At 43.9% G+C, this 16,790-nt stretch overlaps 1 protein-coding gene across 1 annotated transcript; it reads left to right on the top strand.

Moving 5' to 3' along the window:
* Positions 1 to 9,440: 9,440 nt before the first annotated feature.
* Positions 9,441 to 16,664, top strand: LOC126981520 (uncharacterized). The gene is made up of 8 exons (XM_050832702.1): positions 9,441 to 10,520; positions 10,630 to 10,766; positions 11,245 to 11,424; positions 11,683 to 12,073; positions 12,802 to 12,940; positions 14,432 to 14,566; positions 14,997 to 15,106; positions 15,438 to 16,664. The coding sequence occupies exons 1-8, from the start codon at positions 10,160 to 10,162 to the stop codon at positions 15,575 to 15,577; spliced, it is 1,593 nt and encodes a 530-aa protein (XP_050688659.1). The 5' UTR covers positions 9,441 to 10,159; the 3' UTR covers positions 15,578 to 16,664.
* The last annotated feature ends 126 nt before the right edge of the window (positions 16,665 to 16,790 follow it).

The following is a 16,790-nucleotide window of genomic DNA, read 5'->3' on the forward strand; positions in this document are numbered from 1 at the left end:
CCTCTTCCTTTCCCTCATCCCCCTCACCTATCTCCCATTATCATCATTATCCATTTTTCCATCATCCCTCTTCCCTCATCCCCTCATCTCCCCTCTTTATCTCATCTTCTTATATCACTTCCCCTCATCCTGTCTTCCCTTATCATCTAATCTCTTCATATCACTTCCTCTTGTCTTATCTCCCTTCTTTATCTCATCTCCTATCATCTTCCCTCGTTTGATCTTCCCTTTGAATCTCATCTCCTCGTATCACCTCCCCTTCATCTCATCTTCTACTATCATCTTCCATCCCTTTATCCTTCAACCTTGTCCCCTCATCTTATTTCCCCTCGTCTTATCTCCCTTCTTCTCATATCACATCACCTCCCCTCATTTCTTAACGCAGCATCTCTCAAATCTTTCCCCTCAGTCAGAGCAGCATCAGGGTGTAGATTTTATGGCATACACAACTACGTGCATCTAAATGAAAAGCAGTTCCCCTCCCCACTGTCAGCAGCGCCCCTACCACCACCATCATCACCGCCAACATCAGCCCACGTCCTAAAAGTGTTACCATATCCTCATGCATTATAAGTCTTACCATGAATCACCACCACCATACCCATAATATCATCACCACCATCATAGTCACATCCCCTCCATCGCTATCACCACAATGATCATCACTACCACATCAAATATCACCACCACCTCCATAGCAAACACATACCCTCCATCACCACCATAATAAACATCATCACCACCATCACAAACACTATCACCACCAATTCTTCACCACCACCACCAACAACACTACCACAGTCCATCACAACACACACCACCACCAACAACACTACCACAATCCACCACAACACACACACACACTATTACCACCACCACCACCATCAACATACTTCCACGAACACTGTATTGTAAGTACCCACTCTCCTTTTCCGAGTAGCCCGTTTTCCTTCTTGCTATTCTTTCCTGGGTGGGTTTGGCGGTGAATAGAAAACGAGGTGAGGAAAGGATTGGATCGCAACGACTTCTTAGGAGGATGTTGTCACTGAGTTAAAAGGAAGGTTGCGTGTGAAGGAACGTGTAAGGTGCGTGTGTGTGTGTGTGTGTGTGTGTGTGTGTGTGTGTGTGTGTGTGTGTGTGTGTGTGTGTGTGTGTGTACCTTTCCTACGTTTCGCAGTTGCTAATTCATGTAAAGGTAAACGGATACACTTGACAGGTAAGCCGGACAGGTAAGTGAGTGTCCCTAATCCGGCTAATCTATCCATCGGGTTCGGATAAGAGAATGCATAATTAAGTAAATAAGTAAGTAAGTAGAGAGTAAGTAGTAAGTAAGCAAGTAAGTGAGCAAGTAAGCAGGTAAGGAAGAAAGAAAGAAAGAAAGAAAGGAAGGAAGGAGGGAAATAGGGAAGTAAGGAAGGATGGAAGGAAGGAAAGAGGGAAGAATTTATCAACTATAGAGGAGAGAAGAAGAGAGGAGACGAGAGAAGAGAAGAGGAAAGAATAGAAGAGAAGAGAGGAAAGGAGAGAAAAGGAGAGGAGAGGAGGGTAGAGGAGAAGAGAAGAGAAGAGAGAAGAGGAGCAAAGGCCAGATTAATTAACAATACACCTGGCCTCTCTCCTGATAAAGTTTTCACCTCTCTCTCTCTCTCTCTCTCTCTCTCTCTCTCTCTCTCTCCTTAATAGTGAAATAGGCTTATCCAATTTGAGAGCAACGAGTCTACAGGAATGGACACAAAAAAATGGCCCAGATATCCCAAATGAACGATGCCCCGATAATTTCTGAAGCCAGTTTTTTATCTCTCTCCTTCTATCTCGGTTAATGGCATCGAAGTCCCGCCACCTGATCGTTAATTTGACCCTTTGATAGATTGAGACTCGAGGGACTGGAAGGGAGATAAGTACTGCAAGGGAGTGAGTATTGCAAAGGAGATGAGCACCGAGGCAACGAGTAGCTGTAGTGTATGCCATAAACTTGATCTTTATTGGAACTTGTGAATCGTTGAGTAATGGAGGAATACAGAAGATGATGATGAAGATGAAGATGAAGAAGAAAAAGAAAATGAAGATGAAGATGATGATGATGATGAAGAAGAAGAAGAAGGTGAAGATGAAGATGAAGATAAAGCTGAAGAAGAAGAAGAAGAAAAAGAAGAAGAAAAAAAAGAAGGAAATAATAAAAGAAGAAAAAGAAGAAAAAGAAAAAGAAGAGAAAGAAGAAGAAAAAGAAGAAGGAAAAGAAGAAAATAATAATAATAATAATAATTATAATAATAATAAGAAGAAGAAGAAGAAGAATTTTGAGCTATAGGAAGACAAATGAAAAGAAGTAAAAGAATATGAAGAAAATAAAATGTGTTAGACAAAAAGTAAATATATGGTCTTCCTTTAATTTATTTTTAGGCCTATTCCTTTTATTTATTCCCTTTCAAACCCTGACACACATACACACACACACACTCACACACACACACAAACACACACACACACACACACACACATCGCTATTCACGCACACGGCTGGGGTCATACATTCATCACCACCTTTTGACGCAAATAACTTGTATACACACGCGTACACACACACGTACATACGCACAGGTCTTTTGTACGCCCTTTCCTTCATTATGCCGTTGGTACACACACACACACACACACACACACACACACACACACACACACACACACACACACACACACACACACACCACACACTAACGCGCACTTTTTTTTTTCAAACGCATACGCAATATCTCTCTCTCTCTCTCTCTCTCTCGTAGGCCTTCAGCTCTCCTAACATGTCCTCTCGTCTCGTGAGGAAAATAATAAATGCCTCCTCCTCCTCCTCCTCCTCCTCCTCCTCCTCGTCCTCGTCCTCGTCCTCGTCTTCGTCCTCGTCTTCGTCCTCGTCTTCGTCCTCCTCCTCCTCCTCCTTCCCTTCCTCCATCTCTCACTTCAGGATCTTTACCTTCAGCCACTCCTTTTCCTCCTCCTTTTCCTCATCATTTTTCCTCCTCCTACTCCTCCTCCTCCTCACATCAACTTACCCATTCAGTATCCAGAGAATATGCTGTCAAGGTCTGGAGACATTCCTCACCTCTCCCTTGCCGCCTCCTCCTCCTCCTCCTCCTCCTCCTCGTTCTGCTCCACTTCGATCTCATTCCTCTCTCATCTGTCCCCCTTCCACACACCTGTCATTTTCTCCTTTCCCTTCAACCTTTCCCTTTCCTTCTTACCTGTCGTCCACCTGCCTCCCCGGTCCCACCTGTGCGTCTCACCTTACTCACCTTTCCACCTCTCTTCACCTCCTCCTCCTCCTCCTCCTCCTCCTGACACCTGCTGCCCCGTGTGTCCACCTGTATATCCCAAGCACTTTACCTGCCCTCTTCATGTTACCTGCACTATTACTTCACCTGTTATGTTGGTATTGATGTGACAGATGGCTCACCTGGGTATACCTGCCTTTTATTAATTACCCTTCACCTCCTTCGTCCCCTCGGCCAACCCTTCCATTTACCCTCACAACCCCTTTCCCTTCATTCGTTCCCCTCCCTTCCCATTTCTCTCGGTTTGCCCCTCCCACCATTCACACAGTACACACACACACACACACACACACACACACACACACACACACACACACACACACACACACCTGCCTTCCCTATAACTTTACCTGGGCGACAACGTTTAATCAGTATATGGGTTACCTGCAAACATGACTCCCATATAAATACTGTACACACACACACACACACACACACACACACACACACACACAGTGACGCAACGCATTCCCCCAGCACTTCACTCCGCGGCCTTGGGGGGGTGGGGGGGAGTGGGCACCTCTGGGCACACTTTCTCCCCGTCACGAAGACCCACGGGGCACTCGGGGCGGGGCGGTGCAAAGGGGGAGGGGGGTGAATGGGTTGAGTGAGGTTTGGAGGGTTTGTGTTTTGGGGGAGGAGGAGGAGGAGGAGGAGGCTGGGGTATGAAGTTTAGTGAAGGTGTGTGTGTGTGTGTGTGTGTGTGTGTGTGTGAACAATTAATGCTGCACACCTGTCTAATCCCACACGAACTAGTTTTTTTTTTTTTTAAGGAATGCTAATGATCCACAAAGGTTACATATCAATGACAAAGAGAGAAAAAAAGAACCACGCGGAAAAAAAAAATACACCAAAACAACGAAGAGAAAAGAAAGCGCCACAACATCGAAATCAAGTCTCAGGTCTCGCAGGAAGAAAAAATAACATCAATCAAATCTCCTCTGGACTTTATACGGCCATGCATCAAAAGACTCGTCCAGGGTGAGGGGATCGAATTCTCTAACAGTCTAACCTTTGAAGGATTATCTCAACCAAACCTCATCTTGCCTCTATACCATCCCCATCAAGGCTCGTCCATGGAAAGAGGATCAAATACTCTAACCTAAGAAGACTTATAATAGCAATTGAATATCACCTTGGCGTAATATACCATTATCAAAAGTCTCGTCCACGGTAAGGGAATCGAACACTGCCCTATGACAGATTATAACATCAACCAAACCTCACCTCTGGACTCTATACCATTATGTCTCGTCCAGGGAAAGGGATGGAACACTCTTGACCTATGAAGTTGTTTACCTCTGACATGTGTTTATGATCTGTCCAGTGGGGCGTAAAACGAACTGCCTGAAGAATGTGATCAGGAATATTTAGTGGTTTTGGGACGGTACGTAACCTATATATTTAAGTGGGGTGAGCAATAAGATGACAAACAGGAACACAAGCGGTAGTTAGAAGTTTAGCAGATTTAGGCAACGCGGGTAGACCTAATGTACTGCAACGGAAGATGAAGTTATTTTGAAGTTTATGAATGAAATATATATGACCAAAAAAAAAAAAAAAGGAAATTAGCGAAACACACACACACACACACACACACACACACACACACACACACACACACACACACACACACACACACACACACACACACACACACACACACACACACACACACACACACACACACACACAAAATAAAGTGCACTGAAGCATATCATGACTTTTACATCCTTAAGACGTGTTATTCTCTCTCTCTCTCTCTCTCTCTCTCTCTCTCTCTCTCTCTCTCTCTCTCTCTCTCTGGAGGTGGCAAAGGTGAAAGGAGGAGGGGGAGGGGAGAGTACTTGGTGCCGCAAAAAAAATAACAAGAGAGAAGAGGGGGGAGAGGGGAGAAAGGGGAGAGACAGGAGGGGGGGGGGAGAGGGGTGTGTGGGTATGATACGGGGGGAAAGGGGAGGGTAGGAGGTGGCAGGGGGAGAGGAGAGGGTCAGGGAAAGGGGAGGGGAGGGGAGGGGAGAGGAGGGAAGGGGAGGAGAGGGAAGAGGGGAGGGGAGGGGGTAAAGTTAGGTCGCGCTGAGGTCAACCACGCCTCCCCTCTTTCATCTCCTCCCCCTTCCCATCTCTTTCCTCCCTTCCCCTCCCCTTCCCCTCCCCCTCCCCTGACTTGCCATTACGCAGTGTATAATTATAACGTTTGGCAGGTCACAAGACAGACACACACACACACACACACACACACACACACGCAGAAAGAAAAAGTTAATATAGGCCTCTCTCTCTCTCTCCAAGGTCGTTCTCTGAATACTTCTACTATGAAAGCTATTTTTTTCCTTCAATAAGCATAACAACAATGAAAACAACAATAACTAACAATAATAACAACAATAACAATAATAACAACAATAATAATAACAATAACACCAATAACAATAATAAGAACAATAACAACAATAACAATAATAACAACAATAATAATAACAATAACAACAATAACAATAACAATAACAATAATAACAATAACAACAATAACAATAATAACAACAATAACAATAATAACAATAATAATAACAATAACAACAATAACAACAATAACAATAATAACAATAATAACAACAATAACAATAATGACAATAACAATAAAAACAACAATAACAACAATAACAACAATAACAATAACAACAATAAAAATAATAACAACAATAACAACAATAACAATAATAACAATAACAATAATAACAATAAACGTAAATAAACGTAACCTTGTCAAAGAGGATTTTTTTTTTTTTTTTTACAGCTAAGGAGACAGTTCAAGGGCGCAAAGAAAAATATAAAAAAAAGGCCCGCTACTCACTGCTCCTGAATAGAGGTCAAAGGAGTGTCCAAAAAGAGAGGTCAATTTCGGAAGGAGAGGTGTCCTGATACCCTCCTCTTGAAAGAGTTCAAGTCGTAGGCAGGAGGAAATACAGATGAAGGAAGATTGTTCCAGAGTTTACCAGCGTGAGGGATGAAAGAGTGAAGATGCTGGTTGACTCTTGCATAAGGGGTTTGGACAGTATAGGGATGAGCATGAGTAGAAAGTCGTGTGCAGCGGGGCCGCGGGAGGGGGGGAGGCATGCAGTTAGCAAGTTCAGAAGAGCAGTCAGCATGAAAATATCGAAATAGAAGATAGAAAGAGAGGCAACATGGCGGTGGAATTTGAGAGGTAGGAGACTATAAGTATGAGGAGGAGAGCTGATGAGACGAAGAGCCTTTGACTCCACTCTGTCAAGGAGAGCTGTGTGAGTGGACCCCCCCCACACACACATGAGATGCATACTCCATACGAGGGCGGACAAGGCTCCTGTAAATGGATAGCAACTGTGCGGGGGAGAAGAACTGGCGGAGACGGTACAGAACGCCCAGCCTAGAGGAAGCTGATTTAGTAAGAGATGAGATATCAAGTTTCCACTTGAGATTTTGAGTTAAGGATAGACCGAGAATGTTTAGTGTTGAAGAAGGTGATAGCTGGGTGTTGTCAAAGATTAGGGGATAGTTGTTTGGAAGATTGTGTCGAGTGGATAGGTGGAGAAACTGTGTTTTTGATGCGTTGAAGGACACCAGGTTCCTCTTGCCCCAATCGGAAATAATAGTAAGGTCTGAGGCTAAGCGTTCTGTTGCCTCCAGCCTTGAATCGTTAAGTTCCTGTGGAGTGGGTCTTCTATTAAAAGAAGTTGAATAATGCAGAGTGGAGTCATCGGCGTAAGAATGGATAGGACAGTTCGTTTTGGAAAGATCATGATCAATGAACAACAGAAAGAGAGTGGGAGATAGGACAGAACCCTGTGGGACACCACTGTTAATAGGTTTAGGGAAAGTGTTGGTAATGGGACTGGTGAATAGGGGAAGGGTTGGTAATGAGACTGGTGGATAGGGGAAGGATTGATAATGGGACTGGTGGATAGGGGAAGGATTGGTAATGGGACTGGTGGATAGGGGAAGGATTGGTAATGAGACTGGTGGATAGGGGAAGGGTTGGTAATGGGACTGGTGGAGAGGGAAGGATTGGTAATGGGACTGGTGGATAGGGGAAGGGTTGGTAATGGGACTGGTGGAGAGGGAAGGATTGGTAATGGGACTGGTGGATAGGGGAAGGATGGGACGGGTAGATTTGGGTTTCTTTAACGTCGTCTATATATACCTCGATCGGATTCATAGTGTTACTCCGCTTCACATCGATTACGGGTTGGTGTTTAGGAAGTAATATGATAAGAGTAAGATAAGTGATAAAGAATGCGCCTACTATGAATAAATGGGCGAACACACACACACACACACACACACACACACACACACACACACACACACACACACACACACACACAAACGCAAAAAAACAAAAAACAAAGTCAAACCATTACGAGTGAGATTTAATCCTGTATAAAAAAGCCTGAACAAATATACACACACACACACACACACACACACACACACACACACACACACACACATACACAGGAGCCACTGGTAACAGGAGACAAAGAGGTCGATGGTAATGAGGACAAGGGGAAACGTAACCTTGCCAAAGAGGATGCATAATTAGGCCGCTTACAAGGCCGCCGCTGCACATATCACTATTCCTCACCATCACCACCATCATCACTATCGTCATCAGTAGCCTTCGTTATCGTATGCCATTCTCCTCATTAACCGTCTCGCTCTACTCCCTGTTATCTTTTTTTTCGGGTTTTCTTTTTTTTATCGATCTCCTTTCCCCGCTGCAAGTTATATTTTGATACTTTTCTCCTTTCTTCTCCTTTTTTCCTCTTCCTGTTTCTCCTCCTCATCATCATCATCATCCTCATCTTCATTCTTTTTCTTCTTCAACTCGTCCTCCTTTTCTTTTTTCTCGTCCTCCCTGTCCTTTCATTATCATCATTACTGTTTTCCTCGTCTGCTTACTAATTTTCGTTCTCTCTTTCCTTTTCATTATCCTCCTTCTCCTCCTCTTCCTCTTCCTCTTGCTTTCCCTTCTTTAACTTCTCCTCCTTTTCTTCCTTCTCGCTCTCCCCGTCTATTAGCATTACTATTTTTCTCAGCAACTAACTAATTTTCATTCTCTCTTTCCTTCTTCTTCTCCTCCTCCTCCTCCTTCTCCTTCTCCTCCTCTTCTAGCTCCTCGTTCTTCTCCTCTTTGTCCTTGTCCTACTCCTCCTCCTTCCCCTTATACTTTTTTTTTGCCTCCTTAAGCGGATAAGCATATGAATTCCATGTCACTATCTGCCTGCATAAACTTCTTAGTGATAGTAGTAGTAGTAGTAACAATAATAATAATAATAATAATAATAATAATAATAATAATAATAATAATAATAATAATAATAATAATAATAATAACACTCACGTTGATTGATTCGTCCAGCTTCCGTCTGTCAGTCCAGTATTCTGCAACGAAAGAAAAGGAAAACTATTAGGTGAGAGAGAGAGAGAGAGAGAGAGAGAGAGAGAGAGAGAGAGAGAGAGAGAGAGAGAGAGAGAGAGAGAGAGAGAGAATATATATCAAATGTTTTTTATTCCTTTTAAATCGCCAAACTATTTCTCATCACCCATTTTCTTCCTGACCAGTTCCCCGTCCCCCTCTTCTTTTTTCTTGTCATCGTTATCATCATCCTTCCCTTCTTCCCTTCTTGTGGCTCTTCTTCCTCTCCTTCTTCTTCTTCTTCTTCTTCTTCTTCTTCTTCTTCTTCTTCTTCACCATCTTCCTCACTCTACTCCATTCTTGGTATATGGTCATTTTGTTATAATTATTTTTTGCTATATGCTTAATAATGTGTGGCTTTGATAACAGACATTTGACGTAAAGATTTTGTTTCCAGGACGGAGTGAAATTGTATGGAATCAAGCCAGCAAGTAAATCTGGCACTTTTTCGATACCAGTAACGAGGAAAAAAGACGAAAAAATAGTTTATAACATATGACGTCAAGATTTTTTTACAGTAGACAGTTACATGATATGGAATTCAGTCAGCAGGTGAATCTGGCATTTTAGGAGGGGTAGTTTGTGGACGCGGCATCGGTGATATCGGTAATAAGGAAAGAAGACGAAAAAATAGGCTTGATGCTCGATTCCTTCCCTTAGCTCCACCGTTCCTTCTAGTCTGGACGTGTGTACTATACTGACTCCAGATACTGTATTCTCCTCGTCTAAGGTCACGCCGCTACGCATGGTGGTGTTGTTGGTGATGAAACCTTGTGGCGGTGGTTATGGTGGAGGCGGCGGAAAGCAGTGTGTTGGGCCTTTCCTAACAGCACCATTGACTCGTTGCTTTAGCGTACAGAGACTGAAAGTACGAAGTAACGACTGCGAGTGATGGTGACTGATAAAAGAACAGAAAGAACAAAAAAGAACGACAGAGAACGGCACGGTAACGACTGGGAGTGTTCGTTACTGTGATGACGGTAAAAAAAGAACAGAAAGAATAAGAAGAACGACACAAAGAACGGCACGCTAACGGCACGGTAACGACTGGGAGTATTCGTGACTGTTATAGAAGTGAAAAAAGAACAAAGAATAAAAAGAACGACAGAAGGAACGGCACGGTAACGACTGGGAGTATTCGTGACTGTGATGACGGTGAAAAAAGAACAGAAAGAACAAGAACGACAGAGAGAACGGCACGTTGATGCATTTCTTCAATCAAAAATAGAAAGATGACAGCAAGAACAATGAGTCGATGATGAAAGTAAAAAGTCGTATGTATTTCGATCTGTAGTTTAATAGATTGGAAATAACAAGACAACAGGAAAGAAAAAAAGGAAGACAAAAGATACTGGAGTGACAGCCATCAACCACCACCATGACAACACCAAGAACTGTTACCAGAATGGCGTTGTATTGCTTCGTCACGGCGGGAGTGTTTCTTCTGGCAACACTGCAGAGGCAACGTCCACCACAACCTACCTCACCTGCTTCACTCTTTTTCTCTCTAACCTTTCGCCCAAGCATCCCTACTTCGTTTCTATCCTCCTCAACTTCTTTTCCTATCTCCAAAGACTCGATCTCTACCTCGCAAGAACCTCTCCCCGTCTCCGCTAACCCCATGTCTTCCTCTTCGTCTCTCCTCGTCACCCAAGACTACCACACCCCTCAGTCGCATGTCCCCGAGTGTCAAGACATGTTTACAATCAAGAAAAGCGAAAACACGATTTGGGACACAGGTTAGCAAGACAATAGTGTTGATGGTGGCACCAATCTGGCATCAGTTACATACGAAACACATCCTCCAGTGCCTCTTCCTATTCCTTTTTTATCCGTCTCCTCCGCCAGATAAGTATTACTGGGATCTGAGTCGTCTGCTGTCCCCGCTGCTGCAGGATATTTCCTTAACGTCAGGGGAAATCTCCGCCTTCCCCGGCACTAGGCTGGAGCTCATGAACGGTTCCCTACCCTACCTTCCGTGCACGGTGAGATTTACATGGATATCCAGCCCACACAAACCCTATGCTCAAGACGTAGTGGACTGTCCTTAAAACTAAATGAAATTACATCAGATCAAATGGCCACCAAGAATTTGCATTTCTACTTACGCGAACATTAAGGAGAGGAAAGTGAAAGTCGAGTTTGTTTTTATGAGTCAATCGTGTTAACTAGACCACTATAGGCGAGTTTATTCCGTGTGAGAGAGAGAGAGAGAGTAACATCACCTCATGTTTTATCTCGTATGCACATCTCTTACATAATAAATAGTGGTAAATTCCGTGTATATATTTGTGGTTTTCCTTTCCAAGCAGCCCTCTCTCCCGAAATAAGATCCTGACTATTACTGTTTTCATTACTATCACTATTATTATCATCTATTTTTTCTCTTGTTACTTCTTTTCTCAGTAGCCCTCCCTCCATAAATCCGGTCCTATTACTATCACCATTATTATCACTGCACAGGTTCGGGAGTACCCAGCGGAGGAGGTGGGGCGGTGCTTGGCCGCCAGACGGAGGGCGCGGCGCCTCCCCACCTGGCTCGCCTTCTACGGGGACTCCAACATGAGGCAGAAGATGATGGTTGTGGTCCACTCGTTCCTACCGCCCGACCTGAGCTACCGCTACTTCCTAAACGACTCCCAGGTACGGTGATGATGATGATGTTGATGAGGTGGAGAAGGAGGAGTAGGAAGAGGAGGAGGAGGAGTACAGAAAATGGTTTATAATGACGTCAATGATAGTCAAAACAGATGCTCTCTATCTATCTATTTATCTATCTCCATTCGTCAAACTCTCTTGCCCCACCCAAACGAGGTCATTCACTATAGATAAATCAAATAAATCTAAAATAATATTGATGTTAAACCCCCCAAATGTCATTGATTCACTTGGACCATGCAGGTGACTCGAGACAGCTTCGAAAAGGAAATGAATCACGAAACAAGTCAGCGCCCAACAACCTTCGACGTCATTGGCTGCCGAGGAACTGACGAGAGGAACCTACAAGAAGATGATGATAATGGTGGTGGTAGTGATAGTGATGGAAGTCCCTCCCAAACCCACGGGAAGAGGAACCCAACCCCACCAGACGCTCATGAGACTACAACGAAACCCGAAACACTCCCTCGCAAACCTCCACCTCTTCTTGTCCATCACGTGACCCACTACGAAGTAAGGGTCACGCTGGTGTGGGCGACGAAGGGCAGCACGAGCGGGGACGACGAGGCGCCTACCGTGACCCGCCTGGAGGAGTGGTCGACGAGGGAAACGGTACCTGATGTTCTTGTTGTGGGTGAGTACGGAAAGTTGTAAAGTTTCGTTTTGTCGGCGCAACATCTGTGGTCATATGCCGGAGAGAGACAGAAGGGGAAGGAATTATAGGAGAAGGGAACAGATCCCAGGAGACGGGACACAACCCCCGATTAATACCTGGTACCCATTCACTGATGGGTGGACAGGGGCGTAGGGTATCGGAAAAGCCGCATAACAAGGCAGCAGCTGTAAGTGTCTGAAGTGTCAAAGACGATGGAGATGGAGATTAGTCGGGTTCCCAAGATTTTTTGGACTTTCACAGTGCAGAAGCCTTGCCAGACTCTCACTGGACCTTGGGTGAGGGCTGAGGCAGAGACACAAGTCCCCCTTCATGTCATGGCATTGTAGCGAGATAACAGCTGGAGGTGTCTGAGGGGAGGTATTCTCAAACGTTTTCGGCTCTCAACATATTTCCAAAGGCCATAAAGGAGATTAGTCGGGTTCCCAAGAGTTTTTTTCACGTTCACGGTGCAGAAGCCTTGCAAAATTATCACTAGGCTCATAAAACTACTCATGTCAAAACCCACAACTTCTACGAAAGCCTTTAGTGTGTGTGTGTGTCAGCCCCGAAATGTAAACAACACCTCTAGCACTCTTCCTCTTCCCCACTAAAAACAAAACAACACTTACCTCGCAACATCTCCACTGACGTGACTGTGTTTCGGGATCTCTTCTTCCGCGAGCTCTTGATGACTTTCCTCCTCACAGGGTTTGGGAAGTGGTTCATGAACACCTTCGAGCAGGAGTTGTCGCCCTTCACGTACGCGGCCACGACGGCTCGCCTGCTGCTGCCGCCGCTGGCTCGTCTCGAGCGCCGGACCGTGGTCGTTCAGTGGACGCAGAGTCGGTACTGTCTGTTACACAATGTTTGTAGAGTAATTAACACTCTAATTGCTTTTAGGTGATGGCCTGCATGTTTGGGCAATGGAAAAGATTTATTGTTAGGCAAAGAATATATAACAACACCATGCACCTTGATTTATAAACAGAAGTCCATAAGCAGGGAAAAAACAATCTTGACTAATCCTCATTTTTTTCTAAATCTTCTTTAACTCATCATTAAGCTCTTCTTTCATTCACTAGTTATAAATCACAGGCTACTCGCAACCAAGGATTCTAAAGTATAGATTTGCTCACAACCTATGTCGATCTCCAGAAGGTGCATCGTGAGGCACTCGGGGACATTCTGCAGATCCGTGGGATTCCTGCAAGGATTGTTGATCTGATGACTGGCCTTTACTGTGAGACTGAGAGTGATGTGAAGTGTGGGGGAGGCGTTTCCGGCTTCTTCCTTTTTAATTCAGGAGTGAGGAAGGGGCACGTCCTTCCTCCATCACTTTGCAACACTTCCATGAACTACGTGTTAGGCAAAGTTGCTGATCATGGTCGTTGCGGTGCATCTGTTTGTAACATCAAGATCACTGATCTTGTTTTCTCTGATGATGCTGTACTTCCCGCGGAATCGCTGGAGGTCCTGGTGTTGGGTCTCGAAGCATTGCATGAGGAGGCAAAGCTTCTGGGACTGAAAATCTGAGCCAAAACTAAGGCCCATGCATTCGTTAGGAGGCTTGCTAGATGACACTCTTCTGTCTGTCCATGAATGTGATGAGGTTGTCAGGGTCACCAAAAGCTTCACATACCTTGGAAGTGTAATGAATAACAATGGTAGGTCATACCAGAAATCACTCGATGGATTGACCTGGCCCACGATGATATGGACTCGCTCAACAAGAGTATATGACATTGCCGATACCTATGACGGCGGACAAGGATTCGAATATTTAAGTCACTTGTGCTCCCTGAGTCCCTGTCATACTGAATGGCTGCGAGACATGGGCATTATAGTGACTTGGAGAGGAATGTCGATCGATGCCTTTGGTACCAATTTTTAAGTGCCTTCGGAGGAACATGATTACATGAGTATTACTAGAATGACTTTGTCAAACCAGTGACTACACGAACTAATGAAACAGAATCAAGGCCTGTTAGCAGCTAAATGCGTGAATGCCAACTTTAGTTATTTAGGCACGTGGCACACCTCCCGGACGTCGATCCTGATCACAGGGTTGTTTCTGTACGAGACAACCCTGAGTGAAAGAGACGTAGGGGATGCCCACGTAACTTATGGTTGGGGAAAGTCAGTTGATCCTGCCGGGAGGACTTGTATGGGTAGGGCAGCTGCTTTGTTGCTCGGGGTACCGTCGAGAGTGGGAAGTGGGGACAGTGGGTGAGTGAGGCGATGTGCCACTGGGTGTGTGCTTTCCATTAGTTAGTTAGTGAAGAATAAAGAGATTGTCATATGCATGCAAGGACTTCAACCTGTACCATTACCTCCCAGGCTCCGCAGATACAACTTTATGATCTCGCGTGTCGCGGTGAACGTGTCGAGGATGGCGTGGCACCTCGTCCTACTCAACGAACCCTTCAACTACGGCCTGGCACTGCTTGACGGCTGGCTCCACCACACCCTTGGGTAAGCCTCTATTGCCTCCATCACAACTCCTCTATTTGCCAATAAAGTTACTTGTTCTGTGTTGTCTACAAACTTTTATGGTCCTTATATGCTCCTTGGTGTTGGTTAATGCCTTTATTTTATGGCCATACTATATTCTAGGCAGTAAAAGGATAGGCTACCCTTTCAGGAATATAATAATAATACCCACTATAGGCTCAAGAACTAATGCGACAGAGATGAGCACCGAGGCTACGTGCAGTCATACAGCATGCCCCCAACTTTACTTAGTTTACTTACACATACATTTGGTGCCTTCTCCATTTGGGCTTTGTGGGGCACTTTCCTTTACCCCCCTCCCACATGTATCCCCCTCATGTCGCTGAACTGTTGCTGGCTGTGTTGTTGTGGCACCCAAACCTACAGGCATCTAATCCAACTTACTCTAAAGGCCGGCAGGTGTGTGGCTCTGGGATTCGACTCTGCCTCTCAACATGGCTAATGTGAGGGAGTGTGAAACCCTAATGGATGCCAATTTGACCCACCACTCTCTGTACACAGGTAGGAGATTTTACCCCTACTTCTAACAATAATGGTAATAATAATAATAATAATACAAGTCTACTATTACTACTACTACAGCTTTCCTTGAAATAAAACACACATAACTACAATCTAAAATGGTGAAATACAAACAGACATACCCATAATAGTAATAATAATAATAATAATAATAATAATAATAATAATAATAATAATAATAATAACAATCCATTATTGCTACTACTACAGTTTTCCTGAAAAAATTATAATAATAATAATTGCAAACTACAATGGTGAAACACAGACAGTAAAGCAGACTCATCATACCTTCCTTCCTTCCTTCCTGCAGGGCGGTGGTGGCAGTGTGTAGACGCTCACCACGCCTCCTTTGAGACCAACACCAGTGAGATGACGATGCTCTGGAACCTGCTGTGTAACCCATACATGAACACGGGGCGCCCCTTTTGCTGTGCCAAGGAGGAGAACTGACACCACATGGAACACACTCCAAGTCCCTTCATTCCTTCATCACCCCTTTCCCTTCCAAGCTAGCAATTAAGCATGCTGCTGTGGGCCATGCTACTGCTGTGCTAGGGATGCTGCAGCCCTCTCCTTCTTTTGCTCTCTCTCTCTGAGTGATGAGGTGTTGCTTAGTGGACATTCATGAAAAACAGGAAACTTATGTCGAGAGTGATTGATAAATTGATTGGGGTATCATTACGTCGAGATGCCAATCTTGAAATGCTGAAATGAATTAAATCAATAATTTGAGAAGAGAAACACTACATAGAGGAAAGAAAAGTAGGACTATCCTTGGAATTTCTCTTTAACTGGCAATTGTGAGCAAGCCCCAAACTGGAAAGACTGAGAAATTTAACAGAGAGGTGGAGATGACCATCCATTACTCCGCCAGGGCTGATGTTGAGCTATTTTATTTTACTTTTTTCTCAGGTGTCATTTAGTAAATAATTTGTTTTGGGAGGGGAAAAGATTTCCTCTCTTTAACTACATAAAACTTCAGAGAATGCAATAACGCAGTGAAAAATCTTGAAATGTATGTTACTGAGTGCCAGGCATCAACTTCTATTCTGAAGGCCGGGGTTCAATTCCCCGCACTCAGTGGTGTACATTTCAAGACGCATAAGATTATTGTGTACTTGTGCTACTTTTATGTCATCACTTTTAATTAAGTGGGGAAAAAGCAAAGGAAACTATCAAATTTACTTGCAGACTAGCTGTGTAAATTTTATGAACAAATCAATAGATGCAAAGACAAAATGAATGAGTATGTAAAATGGCAATAAAAATATAACACAAACTTTTTGGAATACCATTAAAGTTTTGCATATTATCCCAGACTGTGTAAAATCTGATTAATAATAATAAAAGAATTGCTTCAGTGTTCAAGGAGAGCCGAGATTGGAGACAGGCTGTGGGCATCCCTTTCAGGAAGCCTTGGGCAGAAACCAAAGGAAACAAACAAAAAACTACTTCTTTGAAGTAAGTATTATTGTGTATATTTGTGTATATTTACCCATCAGTTTCATCAATTCAATAATGCCTCACATACCTCTGTTCTGGTTGCTTATTTTCTCCTTAATTCACAGTCCTTAATTTTTTGGCAACATGAGAAGTATAAAGTAAGATAATCTGCATCTAAATATTCCTCTTTTCTCTTTGTGACGTTTTGACAAGATGTATA

The sequence above is a fragment of the Eriocheir sinensis genome, chromosome 48 (genome assembly GCF_024679095.1).
Source record: "Eriocheir sinensis breed Jianghai 21 chromosome 48, ASM2467909v1, whole genome shotgun sequence".
Lineage (NCBI taxonomy): Eukaryota > Metazoa > Arthropoda > Malacostraca > Decapoda > Varunidae > Eriocheir > Eriocheir sinensis.